Below are 24,248 nucleotides of genomic sequence, written 5' to 3'. Positions count from 1 at the left end.
AGGTCGGATGAACTTGATACTCAACTGCTGCACTTTCAAGCTTTTAATTTTGTTTAAAAGGTTTTCTCGTTCTAAGGTTCGCTTAGCTGTTGAACTTGCACCTCCCCAGAATCTCAGCTTGGCCAGAGCCTTTCTTTTAAAAAAATCTCTTTGCAGTGAAAGAAATTATGGTCTAAATCACAAAGATGACAAGAAACCTTAGCAATTTAAATAGACAAGCCTTGAAATAATATTGTGATCAAAGTATCAAGCAGCCTAATAAAACCCAGGTGGCTCAAGCTTATCATATACGGTACTCATTACCACAATTGCACTATTTAATCTACTTCCTGGTGTCAACAAAAACTTTCTGTTATTAATTCCCTCCAGTTATGGATCTGCTTAAGTTACTGCAGTTTTCTGATAAGACATCTCTTTGTCCAAAAAAATTTTTAAAGAGGGAGCAAGTCTCATTTTAAATGTTTTAGAACTAGAGCCATGGTTGGTAAAACCACAGAAACCACAGTGGCTTTGTATTATTAGTCATCTATATAAGGTTATGTTAATTCCTAAGGAGGTACCAGATGACTCATGATTAACAGTTTCATAAGAGCGCATATGTTTACATCAAAAAGGTAACCATATGCACACACAAAGAACTGTTTTACAAGTTATAAGCCTCAAAGTCAAATAAGAGATTTACTCACTGACAAAGGTATACAGGATAGATTCTGCCAGTCAACTCCTCTTACCCATACACAACTTCTCCATCATTCATATGGTTGGTTCCCTGTTGGTTACAACTTTTAAGATTTTGAAGCAATTTTCCCATCTATAGGTCTTACTGACCTTTTTTAAAGTACTTAATTGTTTCTCAGGAAACTTGTTTTATGGCATAATTTGTTTCCAAAAAGATTCCATTTAGGCAACATAAAAATGCTAGCTAGCATTATTAAATCTACCTCAACAATGGTGTCAAACACTGAAGCAGCAAAAAGATTTTATCAAAAAAAAAAAATAGAGAAAAATAATAAGAGGCTGGCATGATCACGGTTGCTATCCCTGGATTTTCTAGTTGGTCTCAAGCATAGGTACCACAACATCCAAAAGGGGAAGTTGAGAGCTGAATGCATCACAAGCCTCCAGTTTACAGACAGCTGGTTATACTGGTTACAAAGGAAAATCACTCACTGCTTCGTGTTTCATGAGTGGCACCCAGTGTTCACACAGATTCCTTACAACTTACTAACTGATCCATTTCCTTTCCACGTTCCCTTCTCTCTCACTCTGCTTGCACAGATGGCAGTCACAGCAGATTGGAAGCATTGCACAACATATCACTTAAGCATACTGTGTACTCAGTAAAGAAGGAAATTCACATGACAAGCTTTATCAGTATTGTCTAAGTCATCTGCAAAGCAATGTATTCTAGAAAGTCTTCCTGTGTCATCAGTCAGAGGCTGATCTCCTAAGTCAAATTAAACCATCTATTCAACCTATTGTTTGTAATTGCATTCAACAGCATTTAATAAGAACGTGTTTCTCCTCCCTTAACCCACCCAGATCAATTTATACTTTCAATTAGTTTCTCCATTCTTTCAGCACTGAAATGGTCTTAGAGTGCCGGAGGTGACTGTATATATTCAACTACCACTAATTTTCTGTTGACCTAAAGGTTAGAATTCCCCTTCATTTTAATTTAATACCCAGTATACAGGCAGAAACTTAAGAAACTTTCTGAATCTAGTGTTTAATTGAACAAACATTTGATTCCAGCTGTGCTGACAGTAAATGATAACAACAAGAAGTCACTTTTAAGTAAATACATCATGCCTACAAGTCACAATTGCACGCATCTATATCACTCACAGTGCTTTCAACAAAATACTGGCATTACTGACAACCCTCCTAAATTGTGGTGAATTACATATTAGATGGGCACGTTGGAATTTCTAGTTCTGGATTAGCCACTCATTTTAAACTTGGGCCTCTTTGGGCTTCAGTTTCCCACGTGCAAAAAGAATCACAAAAGTTCCTACTGTGATCCACTCTGCAAATGTGAAAATTGAGGCTAGAGACAAATGATTACAATCAGTAATAAACCAGAACTTTACCAGAACTCAATTTAAATTCCCTTCCTTTTATGCCTTTCAGAAAGTTTGCAAGAGCTATATAAAAATGATTTAAAATTTTTTCTCAACTAACAGCTATAATGGTAAATGTGTACACACACCATTTCCATATATATGGAATTGGCTACTACTTATTTTTTTATCAGGCTGCCCATAGGATGAGGAGACAAGAACGAAATACAAATCTGGATTATAGCAAAACATCATTCTCACGGTTCATCATGTAAAACATCTCCTAAAGGAGCAGGGAAGTAACCCAGACATGCTTACCGTGATTTTAACATTTCACAGTATGTCTATACCATCCCATTCCTCATTCATTCACCAGGGAAAATGGCTAATACCCATAAAGGTGTTATATCACCACTCTTCATACAACCCTTCACTCTCTTCTAGTAATGAATCTTTTTAATGTTTTGTTTTATCTGTGTTTTCAAGGTAGGAGTGGTGATAAGAGTGTTATGAAGAGGAAAACAAGAAATTTCAAAATTAAGAAGAAATAATTCACCTCACCAAAAAAGTCTTGCTAATAGACTTTTAAAACTGAGTACATTTGATTACAGATTAAATTACTGACAGAGAAATTTTCATCTAAAGGTTCGGGAGTCCCCACCAAGTGAGATCAAAAATAAAAATAAAATATTTCTAATATGAAAATGAAAAACATGATGAGTTTACAAATCTTTAGGAACCAAATTAAGTTACGAAATAATGGAATCACTCTGAATCGCAAACTTGGAGATGTGTAGGCTTGCAGACACATGTTTATAAACCCAAGTCATTCTCCAACTACACAAAAATTTTTCTAGACACTTGCACCTGAATAGCAACATAATCTTCACTTTAAACAATAATCTGGTTTCACTAACGTAATGTGCTAACAAATCTCCCCATGCTTCAAGTCAAACACATTGCTCAGAACAGCTAAGTTCTTCAACGAACACTTTAGAAAATATCCTTAGCAGATACAGGCACAAAATGGCCAGTGGAAATGCCTGGCACAAAGTTCCCACTGAAATACTGACTTGATGAATGAATAACAAAGGAATAAAGAAAGAAAAGAAAAGGAGAAGGTAAAGCGAGAACAGAGGAGCCTGGAAGCTACAGTAGCGTGAGGACAGCTGTTATTTGTGGAGCGACTGCTGCCTTTGCTGCCTGCTGGGGTTGCTGACACGTGCCCCAAGTCCAAAGCTCCCTAACTAGGACTCTGCTGCCTGACTCTTAACAACCACTGTTGCTGCTTGTGGGACTAGTAGCCTGCCGCCAAAAACCATGTCCACAAGGTCCTCACCTATCCAATTCTACAAAACAGCAACAAGACAGATACATTTCTGCAAAGACCACTGGAGTAATTTTGTGATCCTCTCACCGATCAAGGAGGGAAGAAAGGCTGTCTGTATATTAAAATGTCTGTAGGTTACATATTAGAGAAAACAATGTACGGGGTGAAGAAGGGGGGAGATGTAGGGTTGCATTATAAACCTATGCCGTTATATTGTTACTTAAGTCAAAATAAATATTGTCTTTGTTCTCAAATGTATCAGAAAGCATCCAAAATGTACTGAGTAAAAATTACCAATTTTAAAAAAAGGCAGCAAATAATCCTCATGTTGAAAAGGGATAAAAGTATGAAAACACCTGTCTGAAACTGATAATAGGTAAGCCTTGAAGAGTAACCTCAAACAGATAAAAGTTTCAAGAGCTATGAAAATTTCACCTAGAGAGATGAAAACAAAACAAACAGAACGCTTCACTGGCATGACTAAGATATCACTCTATATTAAAGGGCAGTTTGCAAAACTCAGTATTAGCACCAAAACGTCAAATCTAACTGTAAGTAATCTATCAATCTATAAAACTTGCAGATCAGGTAATGTATTTAATTGGGGGGGGTGAAGCCAGGTAGCATTTCTCCAGGGCAAGACAGGAAGCTAGCTTGAACTGTGATGGTTAGGACCATTTTTGGAAAAACAGAAATAGCAAGGATCTTTGATTACACACTGTAGCTGTGGCTTTCTGACATTTTAATTAGTGCCAAAACAGTTCATTTCTAATGGTTATTACCTTAAACTTTAGTAATAAATTCAAATATCTATACCTAATGTCGCTGTGGTTCAAAAGTAAGGCAATTTTTATTTAATTAAAATTTAAACCACTGGGAATAGTAATTTAAGGATTACATTTTTAGACCTGGGAAACTTAGGAATTTTAAATACTATTTAAGTATTGTATCCACCTGTAATTTTCAAATCTTAAAGTATTACTTTAAGTCTGGACAAAATTTGAGCAGGTTTTACTTGGCTTCTTTCCAAACCATAGCACTTACGCTTTAGGGACCAAGGGAGGGTACAGTGGTGTAAAGCACTTTAATTTCTTAAAGCAGAAAAATCTTTTACCTTGACCACATTTTCAATAGTATATCCTTCCATGCACAGGAGTTTCTCATTTAAAAGGGGGGAAAAAACCCTAAATTTTAAAACATGCAATGAACACAAAAATATTTTTCAAGCTTTTAAAATGAAGTCAGACTTTGTTCCTACTCTTGTATTTAAAATCTTGAGACGCCCAAACTGAGAGAACAAAAAAGGCATAAAAATAATCAGGACTGATGCTTTATATCTGGATTCTACTTCTCATATTCTAATCACCCTAATAAGCCAAAAACTAAACATATAAAGTAAGGTTAAGGTTTTTAAGTTAGTTTCAAATCTCAAACTATAGCTTTCTGAGTGAGCAAAATAATTTAAGCAATAAGTTAAAGTTCATTACCCTGAATATTCAGTGATAACTCACTCAATGTGAATGGTTTAACATTTTCAAAATACCACCATGAAAACCAACAAAGACATCAGTACCCTGGAGAACTGTGCCATAATTCAGTGCACAGATTCTCTCTAGTTACCTGACTATACAATGTCTCATTTAAAATGAAACATGTATGAAATAGGTTAATAAATATTTAAAATTTATTAAGTATCCTATTTCAATATTTATTAAATATTTTAAATAGAGCTAACTGCAGCATGGGTCCTGAGTTTCTATAAACAAGGCACTCAATTATTATTGTCACGCATCTTTTTACGTATCGAAACAGCCTAGATGTCAAAAACAACTTCTCCACCTAATATAAAATCAGCAACAAAATCTGAAAAATATTATCAAGGCACATAATTGGCTCTGAACAAGAAATATGCCAAAATGAATATATATTAAATTCTAGAGATGCTTGTGTTATTTATGAGGGCCCAGAAATGTGAATAATTGGAACAAACTCACAAGACATAACTGCCTTAAAAATTACTTAAAATGCAACTAATAACCACCTACAAACTCAAACTTTACCTCCCCTGTGACGTCATCCTCCAAAAGGAATTAGTAGCTCATATCTGAGTGTTGCCATCATTTTTTCCCTTCCTCACATTAGACTTAGATTAATTCTGTTTCACAATTCCTTATTTACACACTTGTCTCTCCCACTTAAAATCTTTCAAAGCAGTAACTAGGATTTCATATCTGTATCTTTTTCACCACCCACTCAATGTAATTTTTTTTCACCACCTACTCAATGCAATTTGCTGGATAAAAGCTGAAAAGGAATTTTTTTTCTGATATCTGAAACATTATCATACCTCCACTTGATGATCTGAGGTCACAAAGTATACATGCTCCTACTTCTCCAGTAAGTTTCAAAACACACTTCAAAACTATCTATATATAATATTTCCAATATTTCCACCAAGAAAAGCTCTTTGGGGGGGGAAAAGCAATTAAAACAGGATTTTAAAAAAAACGAAATCTGTCGAACAGACCACAGTGATCAATGACTGTTCATACAGATGGAAGATAATACAAAATAATAAGTAAACATCATGTCTTTTTACAAAATGTCCCCATCTGTCTGAAAAAACATGAAAAGCTTTCTCCATTCTGACTCAACCCTTCCCTGAACTCAAAAGCAATACAAAGCCGAAATAGTGATCATCAGCTAGGGTTAAAGCAGTTTTGGACTCGGTGTGGGCTGCAAGCAAACTAAGGAGAAGGAAGGCGAGACTTCAGGAAGCAAGTAATTAAGCAGAGACTTTCTCCAGTGTAAAATATAGCTTACCTATGCAGAAAGTATTGCAAGTAATATGACTATACAAACCCACTCTCTCCGAACCCAGTGACAGAAAAATAACACCTATGCCATGAAAAATTACTGTGATTACATTTATTTTAATTACATTTTTGCCAATTCTTATCTTAGCCTTTGAAGAGTCTGTTTAAGACGATACTACTTACTGCTCTTCTGTTGGTAGCTTAATGATAAAATGATAGCGTATAACACAGTCTTTAGTAGTGTTTCCTGCTCTAACACTAAACTTGAGTTTAAGAAAATAATTTTCAAGTACCTGAAAATAAACAGAGAGGTTAAGAGCTATGTGTGTGTACATATCACTTCACTGTGTGGAATTACTTCAGTAATTACACATGCTGCACACGTCAATACTGTCTCAGTTAGGCATCACTTCATTCCCCTAACTGCATTTTAGTAGCACAATACAGTCTTCATGCTTCATTTCTGAAAGAAACTTATTTGAAGGCCAAGGATCATCCTTTGTGACTGACTTAAAGGAGCAAAATTTAAAAAATTGTCTATTCCAAATATGAAAATTATGGATTTGGCTCTGATGCAGAATAAAGTAAGCTTCTTGTATCACCTACAATATTATATTGATTTAGTCTGCTGAAAAACAAGACAGTGAGTTATTGGATCTGTGTTTAATTCACTGCACTTTATAACATATTTAAGGAATTCAGTTGTATAAAACAGTATCTGAATCTTATCGGATGAAAATATTTTTCCCTTTCAGCAAGCCTCGGGTTGCATGTCTGAGAAAACAAATTAGTCTCCAGTTCTCCTAAGCTTGATAATAGTGCCCCCTAATGGGAATTTTAATATGAGTTTTTCTACTTAATTTTTTAAATATCATATATTCTCTAATATGAGCATATTATCTCTCTAGAAAGTAAATTCTGTAACATAAAAGTTTATCGAGATTTAAACCACTCAAAGGAGAAGTTATCACATATGCAAAAAAAAAAATGTGAATTCATGGAAAGAAACAAGAGAAACTTCATGCCACAACTGTTTCTTGTTTTCTGTATCAGCTTATTGTAACATCATCCATGGTAGCACTACTCAGAAAGTTAATCTCATAAGGAAATTATCCTTCAGCTATGTTCCCAATGTTCAGTAATATAAGCAATTAATACGTGCTTGATGAAAAACATTAGCGAGTCAGATAAAAACAGGTTCAGAAGTGAATTATTCGGCATCACACAGATCCTAAGGATAGAGCTGAAATTTCCACCCGGGTTTTCAGGCCTCATACCACTACCTTTCCACAATACCTGGTCACAAGTCTACAACCATTAATTGAAATCCTTTCTTCCCTGTTATCCACAGACAGTTCCCACAAATATCAATAATATGTGGGATTTTTTTGAAAAGAAAAATGCATTAAAATTAAAGTGAATACCATTCTGATACCTTCCAGGTGCACCAGAGAAACAAACACCTGATAATACCAGCATTTTCATTACAGTGCCCATAATACATTCTGGATGAGAGTCAATGTCAAGGGCAACATCTAGAAGAAATAAGTAACAAACAAAAAGCCATCAATTTATGATGGAAAAAAGGAGCTATCTTTAACGTTTGAGAGCAGGAAAATAACAAGAAAAAGTTATATATAAAAAAGAAGTAGTCAAACTTTCTTAAAGAACCAGACAGTAAAAAAAAAAAAAAAAATTCAGGCTCAGTGCCCATATGGTCTCTGTCACAACTACTCAACTAAGCCACTGTAGCAGGAACACAGCCACAGAAAATACATAAGTGAATGGGCATGAGAGTGTTTCAATAAAACTTTATATGCAAAAGCAGGCCCACAGATCAAAATTTGCCAGGCCCTAATTTAAAACATCTCTCTTTTGGACCACAGATTAGAAATCTCAACTTTACACGAGGCACAAAAACACACAAACCAAAAAAAACCAACCTAACACAACTCGAAATACATAATCACTAAACTTATTAAATGTTCGGTGAGTATTTTACTTCCATAGGGTGAAAAGCAGGGGAAAAGATCCTTCCCTGAATAAATACTAGTTTTAGCAAGCATATAATACCAGAATAGCAGTAAGCAAAACAACAGGCCTTTACTTTAGCATGATTTAAAATAATCAACATGCAGGACTATAATGGGAAAATTTAGCTTTTATCAAGGTTTGATAAACATCTAATGGTGACTGCATACCAATGCCCATTAAGATAAATAAATGGGGACTTCCCTGGCGGTCCAGAGGTTAAGACTTCGCCTTCCAATACAGGGGGTGCGGGTTCAATCCCTGGTCGGGGAGCTAAGATCCCAAATGCCTCTCCACCAAAAAACCGAAACATAGAACAGAAGCAGTATTGTAACAAATTCAATAAAGACTTTAAAAAATGGTTCACATCGAAAAAACTTAAATAAATGGATTAAGTGAGAGAACCTAAAATTTAAGACTACTACAGGAGGCTATGAAGAAATACAGAGCATTGTCTTAGATTATTCACATACATAAGAAAAATGGCAAAACCTACTAGCTTCCAAAGGCAAACCAAGAAAATCTAATTCAAATTCAGTTGTTTTTCCCAAAAACAAATTTATGATATAGAATAATGATGCTCTGCACTCAACACCCTTTAATCACTGGCTTCTACTTCATTAAATTTCTAAAATCAACACCATTTTAGTGGGAAAATCATGGGATTTGGGACCAGGAACCCAAAGATCTCAATCCCTATTCTACCAATTGCCAGTTAAATGATTCTGGACAAGTTGGCCTCAGTTTCCTAATCTGGAAAATGGGACTGATAAAACCTTCAACTATGTAGAGTAAATGATTATAGGAAATGCACATATAATATACAGCAAACAATGCCCTGTAATTTTTTTTTATTATTTAACATTAAATTGAAGTCTGTTCTAATCTTGGTGTTATTAGACCATTTTTTAATGAGCTTCTTAAAGCACATGTTAATGAAAAGGTACAAAGGCCAATTATCTCAAGTCCATAAAAGAAGTCAGCTTCCATGGAGAACAGTATGGAGGTTCCTTAAAAAACTAAAAATAGAATTACCATATGACCCAGCAATCCCACTACTGGGCATATACCCAGAGAAAACCATAATCCCAAAAGACACATGCACCCCAATGTTCATTGCAGCACTATTTACAATAGCCAGGTCATGGAAGCAACCAAAATGCCCATCGACAGACGAATGGATAAAGAAGATGTGGTACATATACACAATGGAATATTACTCAGCCATAAAAAGGAACGAAATTGCGTCATTTGTAGAGATGTGGATGGATCTAGAGACTATCAAACAGAGTAAACTAAGTCAGAAAGAGAAAAACAAATATTGTATATTAACGCATATATGTGGAACCTAGAAAAATGGTATAGATGAACCGGTTTGCAGGGCAGAAATTGAGACACAGATGTAGAGAACAAACATATGGACACCAAGGGGGGAAAGCGGCGGGGGGGGGGGGGGGGTGGTGCTGTGATGAATTGGGCGATTGGGATTGACATGTATACACTGATATGTATAAAATGGATGACTAATAATAAAAAAAATTTTTTTTAAAAAGCAGGAAAAAAAAGTTAGCTTCCAATGATCAAGATCTAAAATTAGTCAGATATTTTGCTTTGTTCATCTACCATATTTGCACTGAACAGCTATTTCTTGCTCATATTCTAAATTGAGAATTTTATAAAACAAAATTAATTACCCGAGAAAGCCACGTGACAACGCAAACTGTTCAGGAATGGATTCTGCTCCCAACTGTGCCACTAACAAGGAAACTGAGTAAGTCACTTCAAATGAACCTCTCAGGCTCCTAACTTGTAAATCAAAGAAATTGTGCTAACAATCCCTGGTCTTCTCCCTTGTCTTCCAGATCTAAAATAGTTATTACTGAATTATAATTAAGTATCTCCAGATAGGCTGGTGAATATGTGAATAGAGGTAACTTAATACTGCCAAAACGGACTGAAGAGAAATCCCAACCATAATCCTATGTGAGTATTACACACATTTAATATTAATATTACAGTAGTTCAAATGAAACAAGGAGACCCTGACTGGCTTAAAATAAAACAAAATAAAATGCATATCGCACGAAAACTTTTTAATAATGCAAATACTTAAGTGCCTAAAATAAAACAGCCTTGGTTAGTTTCTAGAAGTATTATCTTAACGCAAAAAAGATGTGCAGACCAAACTGAAATATCAAGGTATTAACCTCAGTAAGAATATACTTTGTGTTATTAAATGTTCAAGGTACTATAAGGATGTGAAGTCAAATGAGATAACATTTTATCTAAGTTAAAGTTGATCAATTAAAAGTTATATAGAAAATGAATGATAAAAAGAAACTTAAAAGACAATCACATTTACAATAGCACCAAAAAGAATGAAATACTTAGGAACAAACTCAACCAATGCGGCACAACACTTGTACACTGAAAACTACAAAACACTGCTGAAAGAAAGTAAAGACGACACACATAAATGGAAAGACATCCAGCCTGTATTCATGGACTAGAAGATTTAATATTGTTAAAATGTCCATACTACCCAATGTGATCTACAGACTCAATGCAATCCCTATCAAAATCCCAATGGCATTTTTTTTTTTGCAGAAATAGGAAAAAACCATCTAAAATTCGTATGGAATCCCAAAGGACCCTAAATAGCCAAAATAATCTTGAGAAAGAAAAGTAAAGCTGGAGACCTCACACTTCTTGATTCCAAAACATATTACAAAGCAACAATAATCAAAAGAGTACGGCACTGGCATAAAACTCCTAGAAGAAAATACAGGGAAGAACCTTCATAACATTGGTCTTGGCAATGGTTTCTTGGATGTTACACCAAAAGCAAAGGCAACAAAACCAAAAATAGATAAGTCAAATTATATTAAAGCTTCTGCGCAACAAAGGAAACAAAAGAGTGAAAGGAACAAAACATCTACAAACCATATATACGAGAAGGAGTTAATATCCAGAATATATAAAGAACTCCTTCGGCTGAGCAACAGCAACAAAAGAAATCCTAAAACATTAGCAAAGGACTTGAATAGATATTTCTCCTTCTAAAGAAAACATAAAAATGGCCAACTTGCATATGAAGAGATGCTCAACATCACTAATATCAAGGAAATGTAAATCAAAACCACAATGAAAGATCGCCTCACACCTGTCGGAATGGCTATCATCAATAAGACAACAAATAACAAGTGTTAGCAAGAAGATCGAGAAAAAGGACCCCTCACGCACTGTTGGTGAGAATGTCAACTGGTGTAGTCACTGTGGAAAACACTATGAAAGTTCTACAAAAAAAATTACATACAGAATTATCACACGATCCAGCAAATCCCACTTCTGACAAGATTATATATCCAAGAGAACTGAAAATAAGATCTTGAAGAGACATTTGCAGCATTATTCACAGTAGCCAAGAGGTAAAAACCATCTAAATATCCATCAATGAATGAATGGAAAAAGAAAGTATAGTATATACATACAAGGGAGTATTATTCAGCCTTAAAAATGAAGGAAATCCTGCCATATGCTACAACATGAATGAGCTTTAAGGACCTTAAGCTAAGTGAAATAAGCCAGTCACAAAAAGACAAATACTGCACGATTCCACTTATAAGTGGTATCTAAAGCAGTCAACCTCTTAGAAACAGAAAGTAGAATGGTGGCTGCTAGGGGTTCGGGAAGGGCAAAAAGGGGAGGAGTGGTCAATGGATATGGAGTTTAAGTTTTTGCAAAATGGAAGTTCTAGAGATCTGCTGCACAACAAGTGGCATAAAGTTAACACTATTGTACACTTAAAAATAATTAAGCTGATAAATGTTATTTGTCTTAACTGCCATTAAAAAAAAAAGGTATGTACAAAATGAGTTCTGAGAGTTCAGACAAGTGCGAAATTATTCTCAACTACATTTTTTTTTAAATCCTTTAGGATGCTGACCTTGGCGTTTGGGGTGAGCTTTTAACTACTATTAGCCTTTGCTAACAAAGCAATTATACCTGTAGCACAAAAATAAAATGCTCCTGAAATGCTTAAGGAGTGCCGTCTTTCTGAAGTAGATAGCTCAACTCATCTTTTCTTAAACAGTAAGCCAAATACTATAGCAGGAAATGGGTGTTGGACACAGTGACAATCCCTGTCCTTCACAATGTATTTGGCAAGCTGATTTCATAATGGGAAAGTTAACACCAGCACAGCTCCTATCCAAATTATCAGAATCACAAATTCCAAATAAGTAAAGGCCAAACTAGTGAAGTTTTTGATAATAAATCTTCATTTCAGAGAATTTGTATAATTTTTTTTTTCAAGAAACTCAGAACTAGGCTACCCTGATAGACTCCCAATAACAGATTATCCAAGGTTATGGTGAACATTGGATTAATAACCATTTGTGCGCACTGCAAAGACACAGTAAGACGAGAACCCTTACCTTCATCAAAGTCAGCATCATCTTCAGTGTGCTGGGGGAAAGGAAAGCAGTTGGTAATTTCAAGCCGATCTTCTACAACAAGGCCCAAAAGCACTCCTTGAACCACCTCAGTTCCCTGTCCTTCTTCTTGGTAATGTTTGATAATCTTTAATACCACCTAAAAGAAAAAAAACAGAAAGAAGCTTAAATACCATCTTATAGTCTACACTTCCTTTATTTCAAAGAAAAAATAAAACTTGCCTAACCAAATTCCTTACAAATCATTTCCTTTACCCTTACATAAATAATAGAGTCTTACATAGTCTAAATGTACATCTGAAACTCTTGGAATTTGAAGACATGTCAAAGATGTCCATGTATAGCAATCACAACCTTCAAGTCAAGGGTCCCTAAAGGTCTGGCATCCAAGAGTTCCTTCAGTCAAATCAAACAACATCACCTCAACCTGAGATCATTACAAAGTGATCCTGTTAACCTTTGTTAATAGTAAGATAATTTCCTGCCACAGATGATAAAAGTATCATTAAAACACAGAGATAAAGACCTCAATTATCTGAACACCTAAAAGCAGAACCCTCTGACAAATTCTCAACACCTCAAGATGGTTCCTGAACAGAGCATCTAATTAATCAGAGGAAGCAACAATGGGAACATGTATCTAAGAAGAATCTGCTTGGTAACAGAGAACACAAAGAGAACCCAGTCTCTAGCACTACCTAATTTTTCTCAACCAGAAGGATACACCAAATAATCTCTAATGGATTAGTCAGCTCTTACTATTACTCTCTCCTTTAATATTTCCATAAAGATAAAGAGGTAACATCATTGAACAGGCAATTAATTTAAAAGTTCACAGTAACAGTAATGATTAATAATAATTCCTACAACATGAGATTGGTAATACATTAATGGGCTTTGAATAGTGCTTGGCACATAGTATTTATTAATAGTAGTCTATTATTCAGTACAAGCCCATGGCCTGAAGACTAAAGGGCAATACAGTCTAAAATATAACGGAAAGTCCTCCGAGGGAAAAAATAAGTCTAACAACAAAATGATAATGAGTATCTTACTGATTAGCGTTTCATTTAAAACAAGTATATTATTGACAGAAATAAATCATTGGTAACCAGTTAGTAACACAGGTTACAATTACTGAACATCATGTGCCAGGCAGTATTCTAATTATTTTACATGTATTATCAATCACGTAATTCTCACAACTACCTTAGGGAAAAGGCATTATTATACTCATTTTACAAATAAGAAAACTGAAGCAGAGAGGAGCAAATGACTAAAGATCACACATCTAGGAAATGGTAGAACCAAGATTTAAACCAAGTCAAACTCCAAAACTCATGTGCATACTTTAACAAGGAGATGACTTTCATATCAGTAACTTAATAATTAAAACCATGAGTTAGGAACAGATATGAAGCAAAGACTCTGTGATGAACAGACCCAAAAAGACTTTACACCAGTGTAAGATCCAGACCTCCTAAGAACAGCAAGCTGTCAGCAGGGAAAAGAGCTTAATGTAGGACTGGCAGTACTAGCTGGTGTACTACTTCAATGCTGTGAAGTGGCTAGAGTGTACAAACCTTACACATTCCTGTATAAAAGACCTCTCCACTTCTTGAAAGGCACAAAATGGGCTTAAGGGGTCATGCAGGAATAGGAATGATTTACAGCTCTAGCACTTATTAGCTGTGACCTTGGGAAAGCTATTTAATCTTCCTAAGTCTTAGACTTCTGACTTGCAAAATGGAGCTACTTCATAGCGTTATTGACACTATTAAAAATGACAAAATGTACAGTAAATACTTCACACAGGGTCTGCCATTTAATAAATGCTCAATAAATCATCAATATTACTGACTTTATCAATAAAAAGAAAACAGAACTGTTTAATTCCTATTCAACTTGACTCTGCCAAGATCAATCATTTCACACACTTAAAGAACAGAAGAAACATGAATGACTAAGAAGGGATAAATAAAACTGATAAAGAGTTATCACAAATACACCTACCAACTTGTGTAGTTTACCTAGTTTCCTGGATACTTAACCCTATTAATGAGATCACTGAACCACAGTTGAAATCAAAGTAAATGAGAGATGCTAGAAGGTATCTGAACTTAACGTAGATCTTTGCACAAATCCTAGAACTGATTCCTAACAGCTGGTTCCTGTGTGTGCAAAAAGGAGTATTGATGACTAGGGCCCAGCATAGTTTCACAAAAAGCCAGGCCAAAATAACCTTATTTCCTTTTATAAAGAAAACAGAGGTGAGAAAAAATAATTATGTTTAAAAACAAATTAGCATAGTTTAAAAATATCTTATATTGAAACACCGTCTTCACTCTTACCAAAGTGAACTGTAAAGGGGTTGGGAACAATGTAACCAAACAGCATAGCAGCCTGATATGCTTGCCCCAAGAATCAACGCAATTCATACAGCTCCACAGAAGCACAGCGCTCCAAGCAAAAGAAATGATTATCTCACTCTTTCTAGCATGCTGACCTGTTACAGCCAGTTCTCTATGACAATCAAGAGAAAATTTACCAGTAACAGTATTCAACCGAGCAACGGGAAAAGCACAGCGGTTTAACCATCGGCTAAACACAATCAACATGAATAAGTATACCCCAAAAGGGCTAATTATAAGAGAGAGAGAGTTTAAAACTCTGTGATGAGAACCAGTTCAATGAATTCAGATCTCTCTCCACGCTAGGGACACTCACAAAGAGCTTCACTTTGCAAATAGTGAAGCACTAGAGGATGCATCCTACTTTGAAAGGCAAACTAAGGACCACAGGTGACAGTTTCAGGAAAGAGTATTTCAATTTTAAAGATGAAAAAAGAATTCTCTCTAGCAATTATGGCTGTCCAAAATAGAAGCCTTTAGAAAAGGCCTGGTGATCACTAAAATGATCTTGCCAATTTAATAAAATCTGATGAAATAAAACATTCAGAAAAAAAAAACTTTATCAAAACTAAGCAAACTCATTCTTCACTTTGATATTTTATAGCCTTCCTATTTCCTATATACACATTAAAATCTCAATTCTTTAGTTCAAAAAATAATGTACTGGAATTGCATTACGAACTTCAGAGTAGGCTCATTTAGATGTCAAAAGGAAACTCCTGAGCAGAGGGAACCTACTGACATACAGGCTTCTGATATTCCACCCAAATAACCAAGAACTTACTGTACATAGAAAAATATTCCACATATTATTGGTATTTATAAGTAAGAATCCATGTACTGCTCATGGCCTCCCCTCTTAAATGTCCTCGTAAAAATGAAGGGATGCTTTTACTCACCGCATCTTCAACACCCAACACAGGTACTAGCACATAAAAAATACTCAAAATATATTTGCTAAAGGAATGAATGGTAAACATTTATCAATCACTTATGTCAAGCACTCCACCAAGTGCCTCACATGCAATTACTCATTTAATCCTCACAATCACTCTACAAAGTCAGTAATATTATTTTCCCATTTTACAGAGGAGGAAACAGATAATCTGACATAGATTTATTAAATCAGGAAAGTGAGATTGACTTCTGACACCAAAGTACGTTTACTTACTTACTTCACAGTAACTGAGTAACTTTAGGCTCCAAATATGTTTTTCATAACAAGGCTGAAACAGAATGCAGGGGCAACAGCTCTGGAAGAAGTCTCTGTAACTAAGTTGTAGACGCAGGGTTTCTGCATGGAGTAAGAAAAGTTCAGTGAAGGATTTACAGGGACCTGCAGCAAAAAGACTGAGGGAATGGTACTGGTGGTCACATTTTTTGTGCCCTGACAACAAGAAGTAGCATGAACAGGAAACTGCCACTGATTGTAAGAATGCGATTCAGCTCTTTATCTTTAGTAGCACTATCCTCACAAGCCACAAGATGGGAACGTTCCACCACACATGTCCTGTTTCAGTCATGCTCACTGGCCTTTCATTTTTCTCTCCCTCCAACCAATCATATGCTTCTGTCCATAAAACAGTGCTGATATACTCTTAATTAATCCTGTTTATTGATGTCATGCTACCTGTCCTGACTCTTGAAAGCAAGGTACATGGAAAGCTTCATAGCTCCCCAAAACAAAAACATACCCCTCTATTATATTTTGTTTATAAGCATCACAAATGTTCTTAGCGTATCAAAATGACCTGGGGAGCTTTTTTAAATAAATGAAGAGAGGTCTTCACCCTGGCTACATATGACAGCCATCAATATTTTTAAAATACTGATGCCTGAAACCCAATCCCTGAAAATCAGAGTTAGTTAACCTGGGTTGGGGTTCCTATACTGGTTTTTTGGGTTTGGGGTTTTGTGGGCTTTTTTTTGGGGGGGGTTGGGTTTCTATTTTTGTTTTTAGATTCTCCAGGTGATTCTAACATCCTACTTCATTCTAACTTTTAATGAGGTGGTATGGACCAGCCTTCCTTTTTTGTTCTGTTTTTTTTTAATGAGGTGGGTTTTTTTGTTTTTGTTTTTTTGGCTGTGTTGGGTCTTCGTTGCTGTGCGCAGGCTTTCTCTAGTTGCGGGGAGCAGGGGCTACTCTTTGTTGCAGTGCACGGGCTTCTCATTGAGGTGGCTTCTCTTGTCACGGAGCATGGGCTCTAGGCACACGGGCTCAGTAGTTGTGGAATAAGGGCTCAGTGGTTGTGGTACATGGGCTTAGTTGCTCCGCGGCATGTGGGACCGTCCCAGACCAGGGCTTGAACCCGTGTCCCCTGCACTGGCAGGCGGACTCTCAACCACTGCGCCACCAGGGAAGTCCTTTTGTTCTAACTTCTCAGGTGATTGCAATGCACTCAACTGGTTAAACCACAAGTTTTCTTTCCTGTTTTAAGACTCCCTGTGTTGCTAAAAAGTGAGTACACTGAGAAATACAGACCCAAGAATGAACCTTTTATTTATAAAAGCATAAAGAGAAGCTCAAGCCCTACTTGGAAGGATCCCTACAATAAAAAAATGAGAGGAAAGGTAATGTGAGCAGTTCATCTGAGAAGTGTTCACGTGTCTACAGCAGAGTAAAACTTACTCTTTATAGTTTGACCCCATATTTATGACTACTTATGAACTAGTGCCGACCAGGTTCCTTTATCCTATAAATTAGCAGGTAAGTGAAGATTCTTCTACAAATTATGCCTTACGGGACAGAAACAAACTGGCCAGCAGAATCTGAAATTACCATATTCTTCTACACCTCCCTAACATTGTCATATTCTGAGTCTAAATGCTTATTAACCTCCTTGATATGCCCTGCACAGTAAGTACTGCTCTTGGACTAGGTCAGCAGTCTCTAGAACCATCTCCTAGTTTTCTGAAGTTTGCATGTTCTCAGGATGGGCAAATCTTGCCAAAGAATCCCAACCTGCAAGACAGTAAACAGACTTCCTGTCTGCTGAAAGTACCCTAGAGGAACCATTTTTTCCTACTATTGTTTACTATTCAGTGCAGACAATTTGAAAAAGCAAAGCAGACTGTTTCTAATCTCTAATGAACAAAATACTATTTCTTTAAGTGTCTGGCATTTAAAAAAAAAAAATGAAAACCTAACTTTGCCCAAAAGGCTAAAAGCAACAAAGAATTTAACTTCCAAGACAGAAAGTATTCTCAATACTACAGGATAAAATATGAATAATAATCTAAAATATCTAAATAAATTAATTATACCAGAAGTCAATCAACCTAAACTTTGAGTTAATTAATAAGCATGATGGGTTAAATCTTCCATCCTTCCTGGAAAGGAACACTTAGCAGAATCTCTAATCAAAATCACATCAGAAACTTCCAGTTCCATACCAGGGAACAATTTAAATCTGACCAAAATAAAGATTATGCTTTCTGATGAATTGGAGTAATTTTCTATCAAATATGATGTCTACAAAGACCTGTTACTACCGAAAAACTTGGAAGTCCTGCCCAGAATCACCAGAATTCTGTTATTTTCAGCTTCTTTCATTCACTCATTAATCCATTCACCCAGATATTTGCTGAGTGACTTCTACAGGCCAGTTATAGCAATGCCAGGCCCTGTGAATATGAAACTAAATCAAATACATAAGGCCTTTACTTTCATGGGGCTTATATTTTAGAACATCAGTTCTCACATATTTTAATCAAAGGACCCTTTTAACACTCTTAAAAACTACTGTGGGGCTTCCCTGGTGGCGCAGTGGTTGAGAATCTGCCTGCTAATGCAGGGGACACAGGTTCGAGCCCTGGTCTGGGAAGATCCCACATGCCACAGAGCAACTGGGCCCATGAGCCACAATTACCGAGCCTGCGCGTCTGGAGCCTGTGCTCCGCAACAAGAGAGGCCGCGATAGTGAGAGGCCCGCGCACCGCAATGAAGAGTGGCCCCCGCTTGCCGCAACTAGAGAAAGCCCTCGCACAGAAACGAAGACCCAACACAGACAAACATAAATAAATTAAATTAAATTAAATTAAAAAAAAAAAGCATCATGTAATGGCAATTCTATAAATCTGGGTTTAAAAAAAAAAAAAAACTACTGTGGACCTCAAAGAACTTTTATATTGATATTTACATATGAAAATTCAAACCAAAAAATGTTCAAAATACCTTATTCACTTAAAACAATAAATGCATCACAAACTAACTTAAGTTACATTTTTATGAAAAATAACTACTTTCCAAAACAAAAAACTTAATCAGGATACAAAAATGACATTGTTTCACATTTCTGTAAAACATTTACCTTTTCAAAAATAAATTTTAACCAGGATAGGAGAATGACACTGTTTTATAGTTTTGTAAATCCTATTAATGTCTAGCTTAATAAAAGACAACTGGATTCCCCTATCTGCTTCTGCATTCAGTCTTTTACATAACACATCATGTAGCATCTGAAAACCTCCATTAAACACTCATGAAAGAATGAGGGTGAAAGTGACAAATAATGTTTATAGTTATTATTACGAAAATAGTTTAGATCTCGGACACCCTCTAAAAGAGTGCTGGGGATTCTCACAGTTTAAGAACCACTATTCTAGAATGACAATTAAGAAATTAATATGCTTATACATTGTTAAAAGCACTATGAAGAAAATAGAGAAATGTGCTGTTAGCTAGGTTGATCTGGAAAAGGCCTCTCTCTGAGATGACCCCTGAGCAGAGAGCTGAAGAACAAGCAGTCAGCCCTACGAAGAGCTGAGTGAAGTGAATATTTGCCAACTATGGGTTTTAAACACTAGTTCAAAAAAATACTAATATTTGCTTTTCATAAAATATACAAGTTGTATTTTAAGGGAACAAAAAGGCCTAAAGAGAGATGAACAGTAGGGTGGAAGTAGTAGTACACTCTCATGTTTTTACCAAAAGCTCTGGTATATAAATAATAAACCCAATCTCCTAGCAGACTCAGTTACATCCTAAGATACTATTACATAATTCAAAACTAACAATTTCATATCATTTTTGTTGATGAATTATGAAACAATATGTTAATAAAATCCTTTCAGGAAAGGTTTGCCATGGCTTTTATAATCAGCAATATTTCTAATACCACTGTCAAGGTTAATCTTTACCTGGTAAACATACATCTACGAAGTTACCACCCAAAATTCTTCTAATCAAGGTAGCAACTCTAATGAAGTTCAAAGTTAAAAAGTAATTTAAGAACTGAATCTAGAACTTTCAGGCCTTGCAATATACGAATACGAAGTACCTCAACCCCCTCTACTCCTGTGTGCATGTAGAAATGATGAATAAGCTGCATTTCTGAAAAGCTTAACTAGACAGTCAACCAAGCTATAAGAGAAAACTCACAGACCAGAGCATTAACCCTGTGAGTTAACACAGCAGTATCCAAAGGTACGTCAGACCTAGATACAATCCCCAAGGGCAAGGAACTGGTCTGCAGCCCAATCTCTGTCCTGGGTCAGCAGATGGGGTCTTGACTTGTTTGACTCAAGGAAGTGGAAACTAAGACCTTTCCAAAAAGCTAGAGCTCCATGAAAATTGTTGGTGGAAAGATAGAAAACAGTAATTGCAATATTGTATAGTTAAATATAAACTTACTACATGATCCAAATTCCTACTCCTCAGAATTTACCCAAGAAGAATAAAAACATATTCACACAAAGATATGTTCACAAATGTTCACAGTAGCACTATTCATAATAGCCAAAACCTGGAAGCAACCCAAAAGTCTACCAAACACAGGTGGATAAACAACTGCAATAGGCTATCCATTCTATGGAATACTATCCAGCACTAAAAAGGAACAAAGTATCAATACAACAACAGGGAATCTCAAAAACATTATACTGAGTGAAAGAAGTCAACAAAATGCTATGTACTATATGACTTCCTTTATATGGAATTCTAGAAAAGGCAAAACCACAGCTGATAAGTGGTTGCCTTGGGGCCAAGGTGAGGGGGAGGATACCAAGAGCAGAAGGTCACAAATAACTGTATAATTGTGGTTCCCATTATATAATTATTTACAACTACTAAAGTTCATCAAACTGTACATTTAAAGTGAGTGGGGTTTTTTGTGTATAAATAATACCTTAACTTTAAAAAACTGTATGTACTTTTTTTTTTTAAAGATTTATTGATTGATTGATTGATTGACTGATTGTTGCTATGTTGGGTCTTCGTTTCTGTGCTAGGGCTTTCTCTAGCTGCGGCAAGCGGGGGCCACTCTTCATCGCGGTGCGCGGGCCTTTCTCTATCGCGGCCTCTCCCGTTGCGGAGCACAGGCTCCAGACGCGCAGGCTCAGTAATTGTGGCTCACGGGCCCAGCTGCTCCGCGGCATGTGGGATCCTCCCAGACCAGGGCTCGAACCCGTGTCCCCTGCATTGGCAGGCAGACTCTCAACCACTGCGCCACCAGGGAAGCCCCCCAAAACTGTATGTACTTTTAAAATGTCTATATGATGAAGAAACAATTCATATGTACCCACTCCAAATTTTATCCCCAATTTCAGAGTTCAAAGATCCCCTGAAATGCTATAAGGCCCAAGGAACTAGATTAAGAACCACTGCTATATTCTGACATTATTTATATTTTGTATGTGTATATATAAACTCAAGTTTAAAATAACTCAAGTTTATAATAAACCTAAGTAATCAAAAATAAATCAAAATAAATCAAAAATAAATCTGTATTATTTTAGAAGTCAAAGTATAACATTCAGAATTTTTCTTTTAAAGTATTTTAGAATTTAATGAGATTAATTAGGTAATTAATAGACAATTTCAGTTACCTAGAAAAATCTGTTTACGTAAAACTAATTCACCAGAAATTGGATGTTTACATGTTTACAAACAAACACACACCCCCAAAAAAAAGACATGGCTAAAAAAAAAATCCACACTACCCAAAATTCTACATTAACAAGTATACTTCTCCAAGTCTATAAACCCTAAAAGCAAACATTCAAACCTGAAGGTCACAAATGAACTTAAAGAGATCTAAGAACCTCTTAAAATCAAATGCAATATTTTGTGTCTACATACTAAGGGCATTTTCTTGGAAAAAAGGTCCATGGCATTTGCCAGATTCCCAGAGGCCCATGACACACAAAGGGTTAGAAAGAGTTTTAAAAAATAGTAATAAAAATGTATTATATACGTGCAGTTATGCATTTATGTTTGTATGAACAAGAATGGTGTGGAAGGACATACCTTTTCTTCTATGAATCTTCGTATTATTTACTTAGTCTTAATAAGCATGTATTTGTTTTTAATTCAAAAAACATCAAATAAAGAAACAATTAAGGGAAATGATTTTAAAATACAGCAATCGCTGCAATTTACTGTATGGAGTTGCACAAAGAAGAACAAACTAATTTAAATTCCTTTTTTTGACAGTGCTCCTGAGTTGACAGAATGGTGTGGACATAATATATCTTGATTTTAGCATGTTCTTTGGGGTACATTAAAAAAAAATATGGACTGAATGAAGCATGGTTAAGTGGCTCTGAAAGGAAAAGAAAAAGAAAAAATCCACACACTATAAGCCTGAGCACCTGCTGACTTTAAATTTTAATCTCTTGTTGATACGGTTACTCTTCAACTCAATTCACAGATGTCACTGCACACATACAAAAATTACCAGAAAATATGCCTATGTACACACCATCAAGGTGAAAGAGGTAACTTCTAGATACATAGACTGGTTTTCAACAAGCGGAGAGATCTGTTTAAGAGAAGCCTAACCTAAGCCAATTATAAATCAGCAAAATATCAATTCAAACTTTGTGCAAACTTATGGCAATAAATCTTCACCAGGAAAAGCAGCAGGTTTCCCACTGTCTCTGTACTACACATAAAAAGGATCTGCTGAAAGCCCAGTTCAAATGATTTGGGACCTAAGTAGTTCCAAATTGTTAGAACTATACCATCTATCATTTTTAACCTTCTTTTATAAAGCTGAGCTCGTAAGGACTGCTCTGAGGTTGCAACCTGCACTGTGCACCTGGGGTAAACAAACACTGAATCTATTTGTTCATCTGTTAGAGTTCACAGATAAGAAATGTTGACATTATTAAAATGTTTTACCATTAAACCTGATAATAAAAAAAGTAAAAGTAGTGGTATTTAGTGACCACAATATTATTTTAGGTAGGTTCTACTAAATATTATTAGACTCTGGTTATAGGAAGACGCTATTATCTAAAATAGGCATAAAAATCATTTATAACAGTGCTTCTCAAACTACAAGCAGCAAAGAACTCATTTTCCTCCCGTCCACCACAGACCAATATTTTAGTCAAAGAATAAAAATTACTTACTAGAAAGTGAAAACATATTTTTAAAGACATAGAGAACACAAGCCCAGAGGTCACACGCTTGGCTACCAAGCAATATTAAACTGCTGTCAAAGTTTCTAAAGACTCAGTCTGAATCCTGTGCTTGTCTCAGGCAGACCAGTAACAGTTCACACTTAATCAGCACTGGTTTATAGAACCTGTAACGTTAGGCAGGTACCGTTCTCTCCCAACTCCAGGAGTGGAACATTGAGAGTTTATAATCAAACACTTCCTAATTTATGTCACTGATAACGAAGTCTCTCAAAATATAACATTATCTCAATAGATGTGAACTCTAAACTGTGTGGCTATCAAACCCATAGCTTCCCCCCAACCCCCACTTGCTACAGGAGAGGACAGGCACTTGCTGGGCTCAGACCACTATTCTCTTAGTTTTGATTCTATTCTGAACTCTGTATTTTTAAGAAGGGTAAAAACAAACTCATTCCAGCAGCAGAACTCCACTTTGAATCACATGCTCTGTAAGACAGAGGTAAGACAGTAAATCATGTATCGAATGAGCGAGCCCAGCTGAAGCCCCAACATGCAAACCTTGATTTGCTGTCTTCCATTTGTTGTCTAGTACACAGTAACTCTAGAATTAATCTTTATCTTTGTGGAAAAAAAATAACGTTCAAGTGAGAGAGAAAACTTTAGTAAAAGCTTAAAATTAATTCTTACAAGTACACACAAATGTGAACCTCTGGTCTGTACAAACAGGAAAACCATATAGCATAGTTTGGTCTGGGCACTAGAATTCAAAATTAAGC

At 35.9% G+C, this 24,248-nt stretch overlaps 1 protein-coding gene across 1 annotated transcript in view; it reads right to left on the bottom strand.

Moving 5' to 3' along the window:
- The window catches only part of EIF3H (eukaryotic translation initiation factor 3 subunit H), an 86,327-nt gene that overhangs the window by 53,631 nt on the left and 8,448 nt on the right, over nucleotides 1-24,248 (bottom strand). The window contains exon 2 of the mRNA XM_007188799.2: nucleotides 12,677-12,833. Coding sequence (XP_007188861.1) covers nucleotides 12,677-12,833 — 157 coding nt within the window. The remainder of the gene's footprint in view (nucleotides 1-12,676; nucleotides 12,834-24,248) is intronic.

Source organism: Balaenoptera acutorostrata, chromosome 17, assembly GCF_949987535.1.
Source record: "Balaenoptera acutorostrata chromosome 17, mBalAcu1.1, whole genome shotgun sequence".
Classification (NCBI taxonomy): domain Eukaryota; kingdom Metazoa; phylum Chordata; class Mammalia; order Artiodactyla; family Balaenopteridae; genus Balaenoptera; species Balaenoptera acutorostrata.
The sequence above is the reverse complement of the archived record's forward strand: the minus strand, read 5'-3'. Positions and strand labels throughout refer to the sequence as shown.